At 42.4% G+C, this 23,518-nt stretch overlaps 1 protein-coding gene across 1 annotated transcript in view; it reads left to right on the forward strand.

Moving 5' to 3' along the window:
• KEAP1 (kelch like ECH associated protein 1) overlaps window positions 1-23,518 on the forward strand; it is a 172,960-nt gene that overhangs the window by 46,607 nt on the left and 102,835 nt on the right. The window contains exon 3 of the mRNA XM_078639990.1: window positions 20,866-21,551. Within this exon, the coding sequence (XP_078496116.1) occupies window positions 20,866-21,551 (686 nt within the window). The remainder of the gene's footprint in view (window positions 1-20,865; window positions 21,552-23,518) is intronic.

The raw sequence follows: 23,518 nt of genomic DNA on the forward strand, positions 1-23,518 counted from the left end.
TTGCTAGGCAGGTGGTTAGACCAGGCCTTTAAGTGGGATGAAAAAACTGGTGGTCTCTCAAAAGGGCGTGGCCGGTGCAATTAACGGTGTGGCTTAAAAACATGTCAATTGAAAATCTGTACTTAGCATAGTGTGCCGCCTGTCTGGTATATTGCTGCTTCTGTCACTGCATCCAGATATGCAACACAACAAGTAAAATTGCGCCTCATCAAGCCAGGACTATTAGCTTTGTCAATGGTTCTTAGTTCCATAAGATAAATAAGCAACAACTATGGCTTTGTTGTATAACATATTGAAAACGTTTCAGTTCTAAAACGATGAGACGCTGAAAGAACAATAACGAGTCTCTTTGAAGTTAAATATAAGGCAGTGATGCGTGGCACTGCTGCAAAGTTAAGATTTATGTTTTTTCACAGAGGGTGAGGGCAAAAATGGAGAACCCGATAGGGACCCGTCTCAGCACCTGCTTTTGAGAACTACTGGTGCTCAGCACCATCAGGACCCGGCCTACTTAAAGCCCTGGGTTAGACGGAGGTAGGAAGGCCAGAGAGTTCCAGATTCTAGTGGTGTTCCCGGATCAGATGGACAGACACATAGATGATTCAAAGCTTAGAAGCTAAACGTTAAACATTTATTTACGCAGTTAGAAAAGGGCTTGAAAATGTGTGCTGTGCTTTACTATTTCGCCTGACCACAGCTTGTCCAAGCTTCCTGACTGGGTGGTTTCCCGTCTCCACCGCACACGCAGAAGAGTGCACTTCCTCCTAATACGCACAGAAGAATTTTCGATTTTCTGATTTCTGATCTCCACACAGAAACGGCACGTTGACTGCCAGGGGCGTGGGTGTTGCCCGGAAGTCAGAAACTTCGAATCCCCCCTTTTTTTTGGTTGTGCCGTTTTTCTCTCCTAGTACATGTGTCTGGTGGTCATGGAGTCAGCAGTCGCCCTGCGGTCTTGATATCTTGACCTATGTAGGTGTCGATCGCCACCCAATTTGGTCTAGTTCTTTCAGTTTCTGAGGCGATCCAGGCTCATTTCCCCGGCACTGGCTCTTTCTTGGATTCAGTTTCTTAAAATATCCTGCCCCGTCCCATCTATTCCTTCTCAGGAGCGCCTTAGTCGCAAACCCCCTAAATCTGTGTGTCGTAACTGCAGCGTGTTCTTTTGTTTTGTGATTAGGTTGACTTTTCATATGACCCTTACCCTCCCACCTGTCAATCTCCGGACTCCAGGAAAATATCTCTTCTGAGCAGTGTCTACTTTTATAGCTCATAGGCAGGGCAGGGCCACTGGAATTATGAGATTGTGCAGCGATTTTTTGCATAATTATAGATTTGCCGCATTTGCCACATAATTAATCACCTTCCGCACAATCTGCAGATTTTAACAACTTTTTTTGTGTCTAGCTCAAACGTTATTAACCCCTTCGCTGCAGGGGTTATTCCCTGCTGTGCTGGGGGTGAGGGGGGCACGCACAGCGTCCCCATGCTCATGACGAGCTCCGCTCATCATGAGCTATGGCGCTCCGGTGCTCATGACGAGCTGAGCTCGTCACAGGTGCATTGGCTCCCGTGGAACGCTCAGCACAGCAGGGGAATTCTCCCCGTACCTGAGCGTTCCACAGGCCATAACGAGCTGAGCTCGTCATGAGCATCGGTGCGCCGTGGCTCATGACGAGCTCAGCTCGTCATGAGCGTCGAAGGTGTTCAAAATGCAGCAACACGTCTTGCTGCGCTGTGGAAGGCCTTTTGCACAGCTGGACTGGTCACCTCTCTGTTTCTTATTGCTATATTTGAGTGTTAAATGGGTACTAATAAGGTGTAACCTATGCCCAGACAGTGTTTCTAAGTTTGAAAATGCCGAAATAATTGATACTTTTCCAAAATGTGGCCATTATGCTGTATAATTAGCCTTTGCTTGCTGCATCCTTTACACAACTATGCCACATAATTTGACCCTCTTGTGCTGCATAATTCCAGTGGCCCTGCTCATAGGCTTAACTTTGCATCATTGAGCAAAAGCACTTTCTGCTGCAGCTAAAAGGGGTTAACACTGCAAAGTAACAATTGCAATTATGTCTGTTTATTACAGAGGTGCAGTTGCGCCTCTAGTTACGGTTGACACCTCACGTCATACAGAATTCAGTTTTTTCTTCTTCATTAACTTTGCCACCATTTCTCACCCATTTGCCCCAAACGTGAGGAAAACATGTTTAAAATTCAGGTCTTGAGTATATCCTATTTGGTCAAATTGTTCAAACAGTTCAAAAGTAATCCGGATGTCTCTGGCCTGCCACCTGGGTGTTAATGAAGTTGTTGGTGGGTCACAGGATTGCAGTTCTTTCCCCCAACCAACATTTACCCAAGCTTGTGGGGGAAATAGGGGTTATACATAGCAGACACAGCAACAGCAAGTGCCTCTGCGCCATGTTTGGAGCTTTTCTTCAGACTTTGCCAACTTCTACAAACATGTCCCATAATGGTTATTTTACGTCCAATTCCCTTCCTGGCACGCAACTCTGAACAAGCATTGTGAGTGACATTAGGTCTGGCCTCAAAGGAATTTTGTATGCTAATGTGAAGCATTTCAAGTAATGCATATATATTTGTGTGAATGGAAAAAAACTAAAATAATCTTTGTGTAGGTTAAAAGGTCAGGTGACGCACGCAGTGTCAAGTCAGATCTAAACACCCAAGTAGGTTAATGACTGCCCTCCTCCCATCTTGTGCTGCTGCCAGAGGATAACAACATAAATGATCTAGTTATCTAAGGCGCTTTAATAGCATTACAATGTTTTCCGTACCCTAGAAAGTTCAAGCTCATGCAGCTGGATAAGTAAACAAAACGATTACAGCTGTGTGGAGGATAAGCACTTTTTTTGTTGAAACACACAACTTCTGCATAGCACGTCCTCCTGGCTCCCAACATGTGGGCAGTAGCAGCTGCCCCCTAGAGGGTGCCAGGGCGTCGACCCACTGCCTCCTTGTGCCACTGCTGCTTGGCATGTTAACGTTTTTACATGAAAACCAACGATCTTGCAGATTTTTTGCATGTAAAAGCTATATTACCTTGCCAGCCAAATAGGGCTCTATTGAGCATGTGTCCAGCCTCATAGGTACACAATACATATCTGACATTCTGCACTAGCTTCACGCAGTGCAACGTGTCAGACAGTAGAGCTTCAGGGCTTTGTCAGTCACACGCTCTTGTGCCCTATAGGAAGCTCAAATAGAGAAAAAAGTTTACCTCAAGACCTTCTATCCTAGTCCAGGTTCTAATTGGGTGGAAGCTCAGTCTGGCTCATGCAGCAGAGGTACAGGTGAGTCGGTAGTTGTAGGCCTGCCCCAGGGGGTGGGGGTGTCTGTCTGTCCTAGTGCTTTGGGGCTCCTAGGGGCCCCCACCAGTTTCTTAACCCACTATCCAAAGCCCCTCTCTAGTGATGCTCACATACATAAGTATGTACGGTCAGCTGCTCTGTCAAACAGACCATAAAAAGGCACCTTTCTATTGCCGAGGGAGTTCATATCTCCGAGGTCCACTCAGTCTTTCATTCTTTCCAGGTCAGCAGTTTGTCCATTTGAATGGGCACATTTTAACCTTATTCTAGTGCAAAGCAAAACTCCGTGCAGTCTGGAGGCAGTTGCACCTCTGCTTAAAAGCTGCCCTGAAAACGTTTTGTCGTTCTTTTCGCTCCCCACCTAACGTCCATTAGTTTTCGCTCTAAATTTTAGTCTGGATCAGCCACGTGGTGGCATTAATCCACGAATTGAAAGATTGTATCTCTGCGAGATTTCTGAAAAGTCCACTGCCATTGGTTACGTGCGTGGCCTCTTCTGCTTCGTTCATAGTGTGGTAATACTTCCAGTTGGCAATGGCCCTCATGTCATAAAGAAACATTCTTCTGCCTGGGTATAGCGTCCTCATCAGTGAATCTTTCGCGGGCTGTGCTGGTGTGGTGTTTGCAGAATGTGGGAGATGGGTCACGTTGCAGTTCTTATGCCTTGGTCCTTTACGCCGAGGGTCTGCTGTTATCGTGGTGTGTGCTATCGGCTCTATTGCTGCTCACTTCGCGGGCCCTGCTGCAATGTAAGGCTTTTCGCTGGTCGTGTGTTTGCACGAGTGAAGTCTCCCGGGAGTTGGGCGACATTGCCAAGTTTTTTTCTCCCAAGGCCCCGTTGGCAAGGCTTTGCTGTTGTCGTGCTGTGTTTGCAGAGAGCCGGGAGGTGCAGTCCGTGCCCCCGAGCTCGTGATGCTCCCACAGTATGCCTTCTGTACACTCAGGACGTTTTGCGCTGCACGGGGTGTGGCAACTCACTGGTTTCCTGGTAAGAATTGCTCAATCTGTACACTAGACATAGTTTCCTTGTTTATCACGCAGCCCTCGTCCTCTGAATTAACCCGTTGGCTCCTGCCCTTGTTCTAACCCGCCATGCCCTGCTCCATTCCCCTGCTTTGCTGTGCAGTCGTCAACATTTCAAAGAGGGAATGAAGGCCATTTCTCTCTGTAGTAAGGGTAGCCTTAATATTTCATTGCGGCGCACGGAACAAAATAATTTTTGGTCTGGTTAGAAACAGATTTCGTTGTTCCAGAGCTCATGTGATCACAAAAAGCAATGTAGAGATCTGGCTTTTAGTGTCTTCCCTTTGTTAATCTTTTTTGGGAGGCATTTGAAGGGTAGCACTTGTTAACCTGCTTATGAAGTAATTCCAGTCTGCAAGGACCACATTTTAAAAGTAGGTTCTAAGTCAGATCACTTAGAAAAGGGCTTTGGATGGCGTAAACCCATTGGAAGTACAATAGGAAGGAGTTTCACGTTTTGAAATCTCTGAATAATACAGTAGGATTGGGTTTTATAAAGGGAACTCAGTCCGACAAGAGAGGACTGGGTTTTACGGTGTGAACTCCGTGACAACCACCACAGGAAATGGCCTTACGGTGTTTAGCAATAACACAGATTGTTCAAGAGCGGAAATTGTCGTACCTTTTGTAGTTTATGTTTAGAATTTATGTTTGGGATTTTAAAGTACTATTTTTCCTTTTTAAAAGGATTGGTTGGACATTGATTTATTAAGTGTTATTGTGTACTCTTAAGGCCTTCTACGTTTCCAGCCCATTCCACCTTCCAGAGAAAGCCTTGGACTGCAGTCTCGCTCCCCGAATGGCAGGCGCTAATAGAGTGATCAGTTTGGGGCCCATCGTTAAATGGCCCCTCTTTTCCAGTAGTAATAGACTCCTGTTGTCACAGTTGGTGCCTTTTAACCTCTGCCACAGGACTACCCCAAATAATTTCCCAAATGAACTGCAACAGAGATTTATTATTTCTTACTATTTCCCCAAAGAAGAGCCCTGGTAGAGTCTCTGTCTCCAAGTTCCAACTTCTGTGACGCCCGAACTGCCAACATCTGTAATGCCAACCACTGCTGAAAAAACACTTCCTTTTGATTTTGACATAATTATAGCAGTATATGAGTGCCAATTCCAAGTTTAATGATGCTTCAGTCAGATTGGGGAAATAAGCATTGGAAAAGCCAATTGGTCTAGCGTATACGAGAGCTATTGGCTTTGGCAAGGTGTTTTTAACCATATTGTACACATTGTGGCTGCTGTTCAGCATGGCAAAAAGTTAGTAGTGTGGGGTGTTGTAGAGTGGAGTGTGATAGCGTAGTGTGGAAGTTAGATAGATTAGCATGGTAGAGAGGAGGGTGGGAGTTGGATAGATTAGCATGGTAGAGTTGAGTGAGGTATATTGGATTGTGGGAGCGGATTGGGGTAGACTGGAGTAGATTAGCATGGTAGGGTGGAGTGGGATAGATTGGGGTGGGAGTAGAGTAGAGTGGGTAGGCTAGGGAAGACTGGGTAGAGTTGGGTAGATTGGGGTGGGGTAGATTGGAGTGGGGTAGATTGGAATAGGGTTGGTGAGCTTGTTAGATTGGAGTACATTAGCATGGCGGAGTGGGGTAGGTGAGCGTGGTAGGGTAGATTGGGGTGGGGTAGGTTGTGGGAGTTGGGTAGGTTGCAGTGGTAGTGCGGGAGTTGGGTAGGTTGAGGTAGATTAGCGGGGTCGACTGGAGTGGAGTGGGGTGAGTGGCGTGGCATAGTGTGCAGTGGCGTAGTGTGGAATATGTATGGTGTGGTAGCACACTGCCATTACCGATAACACATTTGCACCAAAATATGGTGTTACTGCACACAAACGACTGTTTGTAATTGTCATCAACTACTGTATTGATATGTTTTGATCTTATTCGAATATTTATTCCCACCGTACTTCAGAATTACAAAACAAATGTCCTTTATTTGTACTCGTTCCAATATATTCTGAAACTTTAGCACAGTTCATTTTTTTGTTGTGTGCTAGGGAAACACACATCCTACACCTTCTCCTCTTACATGGGTACACAGCAGGATTGTCTCATCAATTCTTTCACTTTGAAGTCTGAGAAAGCAAGGTACACACCAAGCTCCCCTGGAAGATACAGCTTGACATTTGACCTCTTTCTTTGAATTCACAGCAAGTGTAATAACATTATAATAAGATTTATAGGCCTGTTTTTAGAAAGTAACTTCGTGGAAGAATGCAGTAAATAAGGTTAGGATAACGGGAGGTATGACCTCAAGCTGAACAGCCTAAAACAAATAAAGCCATCAAATTGAAAGCTATAAAATGTGAGTTACAAACCACAAAGCCAATAGTCAGCAATGGATGGACTGCACACTCCTTGGTTATCTTTCTGAATGTCTTCAGTTTGCCTTTAGAAAACCAGACAGCTGTTCTGTCTGGTAGGCTTCGACCTAAAAATACACTTGAGACTGACGAGCAGAAGAAGCGAATTGCACTTAGGAACCATTGCTGCAGCTTTTTCATGAGTATAACTCGGCCATCATTTCATAGGTACAGAGGGTCTTTAGCTATTGCCTCCTTGAAAACATAGGAGTAAATATTGCAGCCTTTCTGTTGCAAAAGCCAAACATCCTAAATACCTACCGCAGTCTTGAACCCCTTGCAGACTGGCAGTCGCACACTACCAAAAGCACCCTCGCACCCCTTACAGAGTAAAAATAGCACACTACTGGAAGTATTTTTTACCCCCCTTGCATACTAAGGTCTTTCTCTGCTGACAGCACTGCCACACTCAACAGAGTAGCATTCCCACTCTTAGCAAAAGTACACGCCTCACTTACAGACTGGCAATCTGATACGACTGACAGCGCTCGCACCCCTTTTACTCTGGAAGCACACACTGCCAACAGCACTCCAACACCTTCAGACCATGAGTCAGAGTTGTATGCCAGAATATTGTCCCTTGCGTTATACACTTTACGTTCAGTCCAATGGGGAGTTATTTTTGTAAATGCTTTTTAGGAACAGTATTTTTGTCAGACAGTATTTTGTCCACGATGACATACCAGTCTCATACTACTGGATGCATTCATATGCACACCTCCCAAACTAGCAGCAGAGCCAGTAAGTCTGGCTGAAAACAGCAAGTGCCTCTTCATTGATTGGCGAGTTTGAGTGTGTGTGGTATTGTGGATGGAGAAGTGAGTTGAATGCATGAATTAGTCAATGTCTGCATAGATACATGAGTGATTTATTGCGTGGATGCTGATTGTATGTATGTATGTATGTATGTATGCAGGGATGGATGGATGAGTGAAAGCGGCGAGGCACTTTTCATTAGTAGCCAGATCTTGTGACTTTGCCAGCGCTTGCTTAGAAGCTTGTGTGTGTGTGTGTTTTAAACAGGAAAAAGTAGTGCTGAACAAAAGTTTAATTTTCAGGTGAGGCACCTGTGCACCGGCATCAGCGTAACATTTTCTATTTTACTATGTCTTAACTATGTTGCTCTGTTTTTTTTCCCACTCCCCTTTGGCAACCTCGTTGTTGCTCTGTCCCCCTTTGGTTGTTCTTTGCTTTGCTTCAGTGACTTTTTCCTTGGTCTATTCTGCCAAAAGATCTTGGTTGCCCAGCACCCCTTCATGTCTCCCTTGGTGGCACCCTGCTACGCCTGGAGGCCTGTGGATTTTATGGCATCTTATGGCCGCTGCCTCCTCTTTGAACTATTCCTTGAGGTTTCTTTGGCACCCCGTTCACTGAAGGTTTGTCTGGTGGATTGTTCCCCGAAGCCAAAGGCCAAGGAATATTTGTGACACATGTGCGGCTCCGAGACTCCTCATCACGTTCTGCAGGGGGATGGGGCATAGTTTTGCGCTATGCCACTGTTCCAAAGACCTCCAAGGTACATGATCTCCCAAAGGATACTCCTGGCACCCTGCCCTTTGGTGTCTAGATTGACTCAGTTTACGCGAGGATCTTTTGTGGGAAGACTTAAAGGCTTCAGTGGCCACATCAGATCACATATGGCACAAGTGTGTCCAACAAGTAACCATAACATCTTATCTACCAAGGGTTGGCTGAGCAGCCTACAGTCTATTTTCAGATCTTTTTGTGTCTGTGATCTTCTTCAATTAACATTTTTCTCTTTGTTCAGTTGTTTAGTTGAAAGGTGTACATTTAGAGTAAAAATTGTAATTGCCTGTGTTTGGAGGCAGAGGGCTGTTGGCTGCCGACTGCTGTCTTTTCACCATTTTATCTCGGTGATACTCAGCCAAACACTGCGGCCAAGCTCCGAGTACCCTTCCACAACCCGGCCTCCTCTGCTACTCTGTCCCAGGGAAGTTCAGATCCGGTTTTGCGACCTTCCCCAACCTTGGATCCTGCTGAGCGGTGAGTATGGGAGGTCAGTGGCTTGTCGCAGCACTAGCCGGTGGCTGCAGGCAGTAGTGGGGTGGGGTGTGGTTTGGGTCCCAGACAGCACATAGATACTCTAGCGCCCTGGCAGACCGCATCGGAAGGGCAAGAGTTTGGCGCATCCTTGGTGTTGGTATTGCCAGTTGTCAGCCATTTCTCCTCCTTAAGGCAGCCTCCGTTGTGGTTTGCAGGGGCTCCAGAGGTAAACTGCATTCTTGCCATGAGCAGTCGCATTAGTACCGCTCCCTGCATCCCGCTATTGTGTACAAACTCACTCATCATCAACTGTCTTTGTTGAAGGAAATTCAGTAGCTCTGGTTTAATGCTCAGTGGATTGGTTTTCCAAAGGCACCTACAGCTATGAAAACGTGCCATTAAAAACGCAGGAAAAAATGATAAATCTGGCTTTGCCAACAGTATAAAACTGTTATCATTGTCTACAAAAGTCAGATGAGCCCAGATCCCTCTTAAAAGATCAGCTCAGTCCAGTCTCGAGGGTCCAGAAACACCAGCTGTGGTAACTTTATTAGAGTGTAAGCTGGCATCTTGCAGGTCTCATCGAAACAAGGTGAGCTCTTGGTCCAGGGACCAACTCAAATAAACAGCCTACCCCACTCACACCCTTCAGATGGTACCCAGGAGGAGCAGGAGCATACCAACAAAGGGATTCCATCCCTCCACGCCAGTCACAGTCTGACTTTCGAGGAAATCCTGTCTGCTTGAAACAGAAAATGATCAGCACTTGGATTATTACCCTGCTAAAGTCACCAAACATGAAGGAAGTACAGACTAATGATATTGTCCCCTCGAACGAGCCAACTGAAAGAACTGATCATCTCCAGAGACCACATTCAAACCTCAAATCTCCTAACGAGCCTCACAGAGCATCAACCATTTGTAACATGGGCTGTAGTTCATGGAGTGCTGCATATACTAGATTTAAACCTCTCAGCTTTTGAAAGTGATCCACTCTATTGGAGAGAAGAGTTCAAGAAGACCCCATCTAACACCCTATTGTAGCCCCTCAAAAGATCTAAAACAAGACTACTGCCAAGTTCAACCAGTCACCACAGAAATAATTGAGATTTAACTGTACAAAGCGAGCTGGCAAACTCCTTGGATAATACAGATTTACTATTTAAAATAAATGGAATTGTCTCAAATGCAACAAACAAATCCTCCGCCCCTCCGATAGAGGTAGAGCTTCAGTCTTGCTTAACGAAGAACAACTACTGAAAGAGGATCAAGACACTCCTCCAATATATCCTGTGCTTTCTGCTGTGGGCGCAATTAGCTCCACTCTTACAAAAATGATGTAGGCCCTGGAATTTCAATCAGCTTCTCAGTGAGCATGTCTCTCTACTCAGATCATACAAGAGCATTCAACTGTTTTGAACTCTCTAAATAAAACCCTAATTGGGTGGAGACAAAAGTGACCACACTAATCGAGAGTACCTCCAATTTGGCAAGAATGGATGACCTGATAAGTTTATTACAACTTCTTAGTACAAAAATATCCTCAAATTTTATAATCCGAATTTGTTTTAAATTCCGTCCCGAATATGGAAAAAAGTGTCGGAATGGCGCATAATCTTTTATTACTACACAGTTCCCAGTGCCAAATTTCCAATAATTCTACAAAAATATCAGCATCTCCACAAAGGGTCTTTAATTCAAAAACAGTTCCTGGAATGGGAAGAGAAAGAATCAAGACTAAATTCCCAGATCCAACGTAGATCACATTGAAACAGCTGAATCAAATCCAGCTCACTCTGTAACAATGCCTGTGATAAGGAGTGACCCAAGAACCGGGGAGGCTCACATTACCAATGTAGATTGTTCAAAATAATGTTTTGAGACTTTAGTAAGTAAACAGCTACTGAAAAAGTTGAAGAAATTAAATAAAAATGTAGACAAAGGGAAGAATAAGGAAGCATGTAATGTTGTCGCAAGCAATCCATCCTAGAAGCAAAAAAATGTTTCCAATCTTCATGAATGTATCTATCGCCTACTCAAAGGCCTCTCAGTAGCCATACTAACTGGCCAATGTTCTTTTTTTAAGGACCAATCTGATAAACATCACAAAAATATTGGATGAATTAGAACATCGCATTTAGGACTGCAGAGATTCCCAGTGTGTCTTCACTGGAGATTTTAATGAGGACATTCTCTAAGCATTTCTTTGATCTCGACATTTCCAATAAATGGCCAGATGAAGCTTTCTTAATTCCCCTGCTGATTTCAGAGAGAAACATTTAGTTATTCCAGGAAATTAAGACTCCTTAAAACCTTCATTGTGGAATCGGGGCTCTGTTGCCTCAATTGTCATTTTCAGAATGACCAACCCGCAAGAAAAACGTTTGTTTCATCTAATGCAAGCTCTACAATAGATTTCACACAGATTCAGTTTTCATACTTTCACTTGTGGAAAAAACTACAGAGTTATCCCAAGGGTGGAAAGTGACCACAATCCATCGGCAATAACGCTAAAATATGTTGATTTTTTTTCTCTATTTCAGCCACTATCATCTATACCAGTTCCTTTGATGGCCCTAAATAACAAAAAGATAGCACGAAAAGTAAAATTGTCCGAGAAGGCTCATTCCCTTATTGACCTATCCAACTTGGAGAAGAGCTGTATGAACTCTGCAACTTTAATGGAAAGGATGGCTTGTGGAAATAAATGTGGATTACAGTCACAAAAATCATTATTGACCAACCGACTTCACATAATATTATTACAAATTAAGAGCCTCGAGAGAGAGGCAATTTTTCAGTAGAATATCGATCCTAAAACAGAAACATAGAAGATCCTTGCAACATCTACTTACCTTCCCACCAAGCATGGGGTGATCAAATGCAATTAAGCAGTTAAAAGCAATTTACAGGAAGACTGAAAGAAGGGAAAGATTGAGGAAGACAATAAAAATGGGCTAAATAACATGAAACCATTGTTACAAAAGATTACAAAAAATATTGGTACTTAGCAGGGAACAGGATCTTCATCTTACAGACCAGTAATGGATTATGATTTTTAATATGAAACCTGCAAAACGTTTCTCGAGTCCCATTGTGTGAGTCATGAGTCTCCACCGTGCACACTAAGCATGTCAATGAGGGAATGGAATGAAGCAGAAATGCAGCTTTCATCACTAATAACAAGCATTGGCATAGCCAATAGGTCTCGCCTTTGGGACCTTTATAAGTGTTTAGCCATGCAGCACATTTTCCAGGGTGTTGTACAGCCAGGAATTGAAGAGCTTTACAACTGTACAACAGTGTGTGAGAAAGAGATAGGAGAGAGAATGAAATAGATGTATAAAGAGGCTGTGGTTGTGTATGTGGAAGATGATGAAATAAGAGGATAATATTGTGTGTGTTATTATGTGAATGTTACGGTATTGAAAGTGTGTAGTAAGATATAGCATGTAGTAATAGTAGAATTGTTGTATTAGCTGGTGAGAGGCTAAAATAGTGCTGTGATAAAGAATGAGTGAGAGAGAGCTGGACTTGTGAGATAGTTACATGGGGAGGTGTGAAATGTAGTTTTAATCAATATGAGGATGTAAAGGGAGATAGTATGTGTTAGTAGGTAGTTTAGATGGGTTATAGGTAGTGTGAGGGGATAGTTTTTGGTTTGGGGCACAAAAGAGAGAAGCAAATTATATTAAAGGCTATTGCCACCATTTTTAAAACTTAATATGAAGCCTAATTTACCTGCTCCTTCACATGCCGCAGAACATGTTTATTAATATAAATTAATAAAAAATGCAGCATCCCTGCATAGTGTTAAAAGGTTTATGCGTGGTCGATGGCAAGAGCTCTTCTCCTGTACTCCTACAGGCTGTGAACTCCAGACGGTAAATGTGTCTTAAACAGTGTAAATAGCCCTAGACCACCACATGTTAGAGTGAAGCTTAAATAACTTTAGACACAATGTGGCAGATTTACCCTTTTTTACGGTCTGTGGAGAGAAACCTGATTTTGCCAGAAAAACACGTTGTTAAGCAGAGGCCGTGATTTTAACCAGGTGTCTACATTAGTGGTTCAGGTGAGGCCTCACAAACTGCTTGATCACAGCAGTGCCTATAAGAAGTGCGGGACCCCCTCCAAGCTCGTTGTTGCTGAGGCGCTCAAGTGAAAGCTTCGGGGGGGGGGGGGGGGGGGGGTGGAGGGTGTGTATGCGGAGAAAAGAGAGTTCTGCCCCTTTAAGGGACACCGGAGCACTTTGAAATGGAAACAGTGCATGGAACGATGAGGTTGAAACACAAACCCCGGGTGGTGATCAAATATGCTGTAGGTCCGCTCCTGTTGCCTCACAAACTGCGTCTTGATCACAGCGTGAAACCAGAAGACTGTGTAAAAAAACAAGATTTTGAATGAACAGAAATGATAAGAGTATGAAGGCGATAAGGACAGATCTGGAGCCAGGGAGATATACCTACTTTTGAATAAAATGTCGCTGAAAATGGAGAACACAATCTCCCTATCATAGGGGAAACTTCTAATAGGGTATCAGAATTCACTGAATGTCTGAACTAGAAGGGTTCCAACTAAAGGGCCAAATGTAAATCAATGTTTCGGTATAGAGATAAAAATGGAAAAAGGTAGTGTGAAAATAAACCAGCTAATGATTAATCCAGTAAAGGTACAAAATAGATGAGTAAATGGATACTTGCTTCAGGGAAACATCCACTGAGACGAACAGGGCTCCATCAAAGTAAAGGGCCCACCAATAGCAGATGAGTCTATTAAATGTCTAGCTGCAGATTGCTTGGAGCATAGTCCTAGGCTGAAGTAGCCAAAAAGGTCTGTCCTACGAAAAATCTAACTATACAGCCATGAAAAGAGTGAAATGACAGTCACAGCTGAAAACATAACGGCTGTGGGTGATTTAGGACAAGGATGAGAGAACATTAAAATCTAAAAAGTCTAAAAATACAAAACACCAAGGCAGGGGTATCAGGCCAAACGATCTGCACAATTATCCTATATATTGTGGTTCAGTGAATTTGTTGTGGGTGCTATTAACCTGAAGTCATATACCCCTAGACTCCCAATGATTCAAAGCAGCACAATGGTACAGCACCCCACACAGTATATCTTTTACAATAACATTAAATACATTCTTCAAAAAAACATTTCAGTAGGACTGGAGGTTCTTTTTTTCTTTGCTTTTATTAACAATCTTCCAGTTTAAAAAGAAGAAACGTAGCCAACGCGTTTCGTCCGTAGGACTTCTTCAGGGCTACAATAAACAAACATACAAATACATATATTATACAAAAAACTATTTACACTTTAAAACATAAATTCATAATACATTTTCTGGTTGTGAAGAACAATTAGATCACTTCACATATTGTTTCATAAGTGTCCTACTGAGCTGACTAATTTAGTGACATTTTAAGGTTTCTTGAAGAGTAGAGGACAACAGATTTTAGATCAACTCGTTCACTATTTTATTTTACTATCTTTTTTATGACATATATTTTTCATATCAGAAACAGTCATTAGGATTACATGAGCAAAATTTCCCACATTTTAGTGATGAAGCTGGTCATGCTGTGCATTTGACTAAAAACAGAGAGGAACTGATTTGCATGTGGACCCTATACTGTGATTTTAGAAAGATGAAGATAAATGAAGATAATAACAACACGGGACTGATTCTTACCGGAAAGTTTTTCTACGGATTTCAAACTTGTCACACAAATCTTTTTATGAGGCAATTGCTATCACGGCTTTAAATTTGTCAATAACGACCTATTAACAAAGGAAATACAGAGATTTGTAGTGGTACACCTATAATCATGTCCTAATTGTGTGAATACCAATTGTATCAATAACACAAACCTTTTCATTTGTGGCTGTTTTGAAAAAAATTATCTTTTCTTATTATTTTCTAGTTTGTTGAGCGTCAGAGAGTATACAAGGCATAAGTGGCCTGATGGAAAAGGAAACAAAGAAAAGGATGCGATCATGTGTTATTAGAGATCACGCAGTAGGCGAAAGTTGATTGTGATTGCAGGTTGTTTAATTGTAACACATACCTCGCAAAGAAGGATGACAGTCAAATCCTTCTGTGTATGCTGAGCTCTGGTCATGTGGAACGTATCTATTCACTGTCCACACCCCATCATTTCTGAAGTGAAAATATTTATAGCATAAGAATCACTCATATCTTATCAATATTATCATGCTTTTTAGAAAAAACATCTTGCTTTTATTCTAAAGCATTTGGATAATGTAATAGAACAGCCCTCAATAGTTGTTTTCAAGAGTGCTGTTTAGGGGCTAAGGCAGTGCATAGTAGAAATGCAGTAGCATCTCGTATTTGCAATTCTAAAAACTGCAAAATTGCCAAGGTTCCAATTGTTACATAACATTAGAGCTCACGGAGAATTTCACCATGCTCCCCCATGTAATTTACCATGATAAACATTAGAGCACCAACTGGTACCCTAAAAAAATGCAATTCATATATGCATTTTCCACTCAAATTACGATTAGCACATGAGACAAATCCATTTTCTTTTAATTTTTTGTTCGTTAGGTGTCAAAAAAGGTATGTAGGACGGCATGTAACAGTGCCGTTACGGTCAGGGGCAAGGACCGAAGCCCCCAAGCTGTACAGCCGAATATTCATCAGATTTATATACAGAGGCATGGCCACGAGACGGAAAACCCGAGCTAAACAAACCCTCCTTAAATGGAAGTGTCTAGTCAATATCACGAGCAAAAACTTCCCCAAATGAAAAACATATCTAAGAGCACCTTGTGCTACTTACTTCGGTTAAGCGCTGCGTCTGCCGTCTCACTCGATCCAAAGGTTCAGAGATGTGGGCAAAATTCACGAGTTTAAATAGCCCGCAAAACTGCATCAGCTGTGTCCAATAAGCGTGGGTCTGTGCTCTGAACAGCCGCGACTGTGGCCGCCATCTTGTAATGGACAAACCAACGTGAACAGTCAATGTTACACACAGTCTTGAAAGAATAAAAATGTTTTTTGGAGGACCGGCAGACGAATTACATATAGCATGTATGCATGGCAAATAAAGACTATAAATGTCATGCACTCGTGTGTTATGATTTGGAAAAATGTTTGATGATAAAGACTGCCGTCTTAATTCATGCACCACATTTATAAAAAAGTTGCCAACATATGTAAAGTGATATGAGCGAATTTCTATTTCCCAACAATACTTTCGTATTGGTTCCCGAATCACGTTATGTGAGGACGGCTGGGACATGTGCGAAGGAATTTTTCGGAAATGCTGGCAATCAGCATATTGTTGCCGAGCAATATCCGACTGACCCTAAAGCTGTGAACAAAACTTTGGTTACAAGCGTGATTTTTTTTCAGTGATGAAAACAACTTTAAGTGAATTAACACTGTCAAGGATGACATGTGCCGCTTTTTAAAGTAAAACGAACAGTTTATACTTTATAAATATGGTTATTGACAACTTTAAGTGAATTAACACTATAAAGGATGACATGTGCCGCTTTTTAAAGTAAAACGAACAGTTTATACTTTATAAATATTGTTATTGACCTCATCCCCCTTGTGGTGCAATATCATAACACCACCATACAGGTGAATTGATTCGACTATCCCATGGGTTTGAATGATAATCAAAGGACTACAATATTACAAATGAGTAGCGATGGCAAAAAAATCATTGCTCAGGATGGTTGCATATATCTTATAGGGTAGTCAGCCTTGGCTTAAAAGACATTTCATCATTAAACATGGATGAGACTTATTTGCTTCGTCTAATACTGCCAGTTTACATACGAGCATAATAGTATCTTTTTGATGGTGTGATCACAGAGCACCCTGTGGGGGATAATCTGGTACACGATTTAACTAATGTTAATAGATGTAACGTCTTCCACCGCATTTTTAAGCGATGCAGTGGTGTGAACAACAATAACACACCAAATTTGACAAGAACAATAAATAAGAAACAGAAGGAGAAAAAACAAGAGGAGAAAAGAGCATGTTCTCTTTTGCCAGCATATTCACTAAAAAGTCTAACTGCTTGAATCACTACGTGTCAAACAAGCAGACGCTGACTACGAACCTAACGTGACTCTCACCTGGAAACGATACAGGACCGTGGGACATCAGGAAAACAGATTATATACCAATCGCTTAGTCTGACAAAAGGGGAACTACCTGAGTACAACTAACAGGGAGAACGTACAAAGGTCCAGAACTACTAGCAGAGAAGCTATGTCGGAACGAGTAATGAAAACGGTCGCCATGTTGGGAGAAGGGCGTTCGACGTAGACCTGATAGATCTCGGGGGGCCAACTACAAAGTCCGGTCTACTGAATGGGAGAATAGACAAATATGGAAATGTAATAAATACAAAGAATATATGGAAAGTAGCACTGGGGATATATAAGAAACAAGTGCTAAATGAAAAGAAGATAAATAAAGCGAGATGGCCTACATAAGAAACTACGGGAAACGAATAAGTTATATTGGTGCAGAGATGGAAACCCCTTTAGAAATAGGAAAGACGAAAGCGCCATCAAGTGGACAACTGAAGGATTAAACCTAAGATGGATAACATCGAAGTAAAAGTAAACCAGGGGTCAAACAGAAGAAAAAAACAAGCCTAGTCAAGCACTTAAAAAAACGCATTTGTTCACATTTAATTTCCAACAAAGGCTCACTGCAAATGTTCAAAGGCAACCATCACCAAGAGAAAAGAAGCCTAGTCAAGCACTCGTGCTTGTGCCGGCATCCACGAGAGCGAGCAGCTGCGTGCAGGCCATCTATTTTTAATTAGCACGCGCGCTGCTGCTCGCTCCCACAAGGTAGAAGCCAGCACGAGCACGAGTGCTTGAAAAGAGCTGACCAATTTCTAAAGGTCATCTCCTAGAACAGCGCATGCGTGGTTTTTAGGCAAGACCTAAAAAGCAAGACCTCTCGTGCCCCCGGACTCAATGGGATTCCTATTGCTGTAATAAAGCAATATCCAATGATGTGAAGCAGGATACTTAAGCCCACGTTTGACAATATCTTGCAGTCAGGCGAGGTTCCAACGTCATGGCTAGGATCAATAATTCAACCACTTCATAAAAAGGGAAGCTGAAAAAACCCTGCAAATTTCAGCCTGATAGCTCTTATAGATACAGAAGGTAAGCGTTTTGCCAAACACTTACCATGCAGTTTGTTAGGTGTGTAAGTATCAAATAATTTGCTGCGGCCCTATCTCACTGGCTTTAGAACAGGATGTGCAGGCCTAGACAACCAAGTTGCATTGACTATCCTCATTGGGAAGGCATTAAATCAAAGAAAATCACTTTGTTTGCTTGGTGGACGGCTCCTCGGCATTCAACAAAGTAAATCTCAGTCTCATTTGGTCAAAGTTCTAACATTGGGTCATGAATTCTAACCTGTTAATCTGCTAATAGCTCTACACACCAACACTTGCATGCTAATCAAGTTGTCGACCAAACAGCATGTCTCCCGCAAAATTCTTATCAACATTGGGCTAAAACAAGGATATGTACTCGCTCTAGCTCTCGTTTCATTATACATTTCTGACTAAGGCAGTTCTATTAAAAAATCAGTATTTCTGCCTCCAAAACTGGGAAATTGTTCAGTCAGTTATCTGGCATGCGCAGATGACTTTTTAAGCTGCTCATAGACCCCTATTGGATTACAGTGTCCGTTAACTGCACTTAATGAATATAACCATATTGACGGTCTCAGATAACATCAAGAAAACAAAGATAATCTCGTTTGGGAGGGGTCCACATAAATTCAAATGGAAGTTAGGCAATAATACAATGGAGTCCGTTAACTTGTATAGCTATGTGGGCTTCCAGTTGGGCAAACATCCGACAGCTGTACATCATTTTAAAATCAAGGCCATCACTGTACCAAAAGCCTTGAAAAGGTTTGCACAAGTTTACGGAGGTCGTGCTATCCGACCAACCATCTTACTGTATGAGGCCAAAAAAAATTCCTCTTTCTTGCAATGTTTCAATAGTTAATGAAAAAGATTAATAAAATAGGACAATATTTATTCAAAATGCTGTCTCTATTCAGTTCATGAAGTTCTACTCCACAGTCTATTGTTAGACTCAAATTAAGTCTCCCATCATTCGAAGCGGTTCACTGGATCCAGAAAATTAACCTATTTTGTGATTGTGCCTTTGCAAAAGCCGATTCCCTGCGAGGGCTGATATATCAAGATCTAACATGGAGTTCTGTGACCAGCTTGTGTCTCTCTTGCAAGGAAATCAATATTTTTCTTCAGGATCATACCTTACCAACTGTACAGGATCTTCAGCAGATGTCATTATGAAACTAAGAGGGTTGTTAGAGAGACTAAATTAGAGCTTTTGTATAAGGGATTTATTAAAAGCTCACAATACAAACAATCGGAGCTTCTTATTGAATCTTATTTCCAGGCGAATCAGCAGTGAATGAATTCTAATTTAGTGGAATCCCAAAACAATGTTAAAGATTATGTCTACTATATATTCATCTGAAGGAGTTCAAGGCCTTTGGAATTCTATATCCAGTATCCAAAACTGTAGACATTGTAATTACTGCAAGGAATCTTTGAACCACATTATATGTCTTTGTCCCGAATTGAGTGTTATTCGCAGCAAGTGTTTACTCCCTTCATTCAGGAAGTTATCTTTGTACACTGTAAAGGAGGCAACTCTAGTTTGTTTTATGGCACAATCAAATGCTTTTGTAGGGAAGCTAACAAAAATGTATAGAGATAATATATGTATGACTCAAATGAAAAGATATGAAATAATGGGCCTGTAAAGGAAGTTGAACTTTTATGTATACATTTAGTAGCTGGAGAAAAAAACGTACATTTTAAATTTTTACTGTTTCTTCTTGCAAGTTTTTTTTGTTTGTGCAGTTTAGGGTGTTGATTTTTAACAATACAAATTCTGCATTTTATTAGTCTGATTTAAGTATAGGTATTTTGTACAGAACTATATATTCCACACACAAATTGTTTACCAATTTATCACTCCAAGATCAGCTTATCAATTTTGAGAATACACACATTTTTGTCTTGGAATACACAATTTTGGTATACATATGTTAATTAAACTAAGCAAATAGTTCCAATATAGAAGGCTGGGATGCACACAGGAGAGCAACTGACTGGTAGCTGAAGAGCTACCAGTAACCCAGGAGCTACCCATTGGAGAAGCCTGCATTAGAGTATCCTGAGAAGGTGATGGAGAAAGTAATAAATATATGTCACCCCCAGACCAGAGGGTTCTTTTTCTGGTGTTTTGCAAGTATAGCTGGGGAGACAACCCTCGCAGCTCTTTAAACCTCCTCGGACCCCCCTTCCTCGCCTTTTTTGTGAACCACAAAACTAATAAAGAGCCATTATAGACGGAAAAAAGGGACCAGGCCATTTGCAGCATTTAGGGACGTTCTGAATGGTTATGAGTTACTTTAGAGGGGGCCTGTACCATTGGATGAGGAAAAAGAAGGAAATAAATGACGTTACCCTGGACGTAAATGATCCTAGTAGGGAGTTGGACATTTGAAAACCGTTAAGGGGATTTGTTTTTAAATAATCTAAAGGGTGACCCTCCCAAGGTTTTTTGGCCCACAAGTCTACATCGGGCAACCACAATAGGGAACTACCTCAGAGAAGCTCTCACTTTACAGGGTTGAGTGTGCCAGGCATCATAGTGCACGCTTCAAATCTGCCAAAATGTAAAGGTTGCAGTATGAATTTCAAAGGTCAATGATGCATCTCTGAACTCTACCTGCGCTTGTAGGCCAATTGTAGGTTGTTGTAGAGTAACGTCCAGAGTGAAATCCTGTGCACATGTGTAGTTAGCGTTATCGCGCTCTGCCATCAGGTCCAACTACATTGCCCAATTGGCATAGTTTGACACATTGGATGTGTTGGTGGTCATCAAGCAAATGTGCTAACGTCACTCAGAATACATTGTTTAAAGGTAGCATTCAAAGTTCGTCGGCGGTCATGTTGGAATCTTCATGTTCTTAGTTGAGCTCTTCTTGGTGATTGTCAGTTGAGCTCTTTTTAGTCATTGTCAGTCTGCTTAAATCTTTTTATTTCTTTGTTTCAGGTTGCTAAGCAGGAGGAATTCTTCAACCTGTCACACTGCCAGCTGGTGACCTTAATTAGTCGGGACGAGCTGAATGTCCGGTGCGAGTCAGAGGTCTTTCATGCATGCATCAACTGGATTAAGTATGACTGTGAGAACCGGCACCTCTATGTGCAGGCATTACTGAAGGCCGTCCGCTGCCACTCGCTCACACCAAACTTTCTCCAAATGCAGATGCAGAAGTGTGAGATCCTTAAACTGGATGCCCGCTGCAAGGACTACCTAGCCAAGATCTTTCAGGACCTCACGCTGCACCGGCCTACCTCTCCTCAGCCCAGCCGGACTCCCAAGGTTCCGCAGGTCATCTACACGGCTGGAGGCTACTACCGACAGTCACTGAGCTACCTTGAGGCATACAACCCCAGTGATGGGACTTGGATCAGACTGCAGGACTTGCAGGTACCCCGCAGCGGGCTGGCGGGCTGCGTGGTGGGTGGACTCTTTTACGCGGTGGGTGGGAGGAACAATGCCCCCGACGGAAACATGGACTCTAATGCACTGGACTGCTACAACCCCATGAACAATCAGTGGTCTCCCTGCTCGCCCCTGAGTGTTCCCAGGAACCGCATCGGGGTGGGTGTGATCGATGGCATGATTTATGCAGTGGGAGGGTCTCACGGCTGCATACATCACAACAGCGTTGAAAGGTAGGTGACGCCCAAGAGGTTTTTTTGGGGGTTTTTTTGTGTGCAATTTTTCCAAATGCTAGTTGGTAGGTCTTTACAGTTTTCTTTAAGGAAATGTTAGTTGTTCTGCTACTGTTACCCAATTATTTCCACTGCTTCCAGTGCATAGTCAAGTATCCAAGGGGATGAAGGAGCAGTTGTCCGAGGCAACACTAATGAGACCCAAATTTACCTAACCAAACTCTGGTGGCAAGTTTCTACCCCAACAGTGGTGTCTTCTGCTCTCTTGTGTGAGATCTTTTGTGCAGCACCTCCTACCTGCAAACAAAAGCAAAAAGAAAAGATGCTGAACAGAATGCTGAACAAGTCAACCATTCACCCCCCCGTCACAGATCTGGGTTTAATCCATTGGTGTTTTTGCTCTCCACGCCTCCACTGTTTAGACCCAGCCATATGCAAATCAGTCTAGATCCTGCTCTTCATGAGCGCAGTCCAGCCCGAAATGCCAGGCCTGGTCCTCTCTGCACCGGAAACAAGCACCCTGGGACCAGTTTCTGGGTATCACTCCACATCAGCCAGTCTAGCTTGAACCCAGTGGCCAGTGAATATTTGGGCCACGTGTAGGCATCCGCTTCCCAATTAGGGCGACAAAAAGTGCAGATGATGGACGGCAGAAAAATTACCACTTCTACACCTGCCTGTCAAAGCAGATCTTCGGTGTAACATCTTTGTAGTCTATTTTAGTGGCAGCCTAACAAAAAAATAATTAAAAAAAATAAATAATATATATATATATATATATATATATATATATATATATATATATATATATATATATATATCTCATTGGCCATTTACAAACCTGTGGGAATAAATTGAGCTCTAATACCGTTCTCATCTTGGCTAATCCAGTCTACAGCTTGCGAACTAAATGTATTAATGTACGTTTTTGATTGGATGATTAACTTGTTTTGTGTCTTCGAGTTTGCGCATGCTTTGTTACAGCATTGGTTGCTTTAACAACCTTTACCATGTTATGCACCTAGACAAATGTTATGTTTCATTTTTCGCAGTTGGAAGGTTATTATTGGTTCAATCTTGCTCATTGATATTGGAGTATGAAACATAATAACAATCTATGTATGACAGTATGCATATACAGGCAAATGACAGTATGCATATACAGGCAAATGCTGCCGTAGTGGCCCTGAATCTTGCAGTTCAAAATATCTGTAGGATTTCATGGGGACGGCCGTCCGCACTGGCACTTTTCTAATGACCGACTAAGGGGCTGTGGAGGACTACTCGTGCAGTGGCATACTGATCCTCAGACAAATGAAAACAAAACCAGCCCTGTCATTTCTACTCTGCACGCATTTGAGACTCTCGACTGATGGATTCTCACATTTCTCTGTTTGCCTGACCTGGAGAGCTTGCCTTGCCGGTCTAACTTAATTTATTATTATTCTTTAAAAACAAAACCAACTGCCTTTTCTTTCAGCCAACCATCATCCGAGCATGTCTGTGTGGCAGGTGGACTCCATAGTATATGGATTATTCCTGTATTGGCAAGTACACACAAACTGAGCTCTTTTCACTCTCTGACATCAAGATTCTCATGATTATGCATCCAGGCCCAGATTTATCATAGGATTGCTTTGCTCTTGCATCACAGAGTGACTCAAGGGCAACATGTCCTTTAGTGAGTTTTACTTGCCAGGCCACCTTATGTGGACTTGCATGACTTGGTAAATCTGGAGTAATGCAAGGCAGCGCAGGTCTCTGCCTAGCGGTACTCTGCACCGGAAAGGCGTTATATGGGTGGAGAGTGGGTGTTACCACGCATTCACCTATGCATTTTGACACATTCCCATAATATAAACCAGGGAATGCATCGAAATGCTACACCTTCCTGATAGAGCCATATCTTTACTCGCCATTTTATTTTTATTTCTCTTCCTGCAGCACTTTTAAAATGAGCATTCCTC

The sequence above is a fragment of the Lissotriton helveticus genome, chromosome 1_1 (genome assembly GCF_964261635.1).
Source record: "Lissotriton helveticus chromosome 1_1, aLisHel1.1, whole genome shotgun sequence".
Lineage (NCBI taxonomy): Eukaryota > Metazoa > Chordata > Amphibia > Caudata > Salamandridae > Lissotriton > Lissotriton helveticus.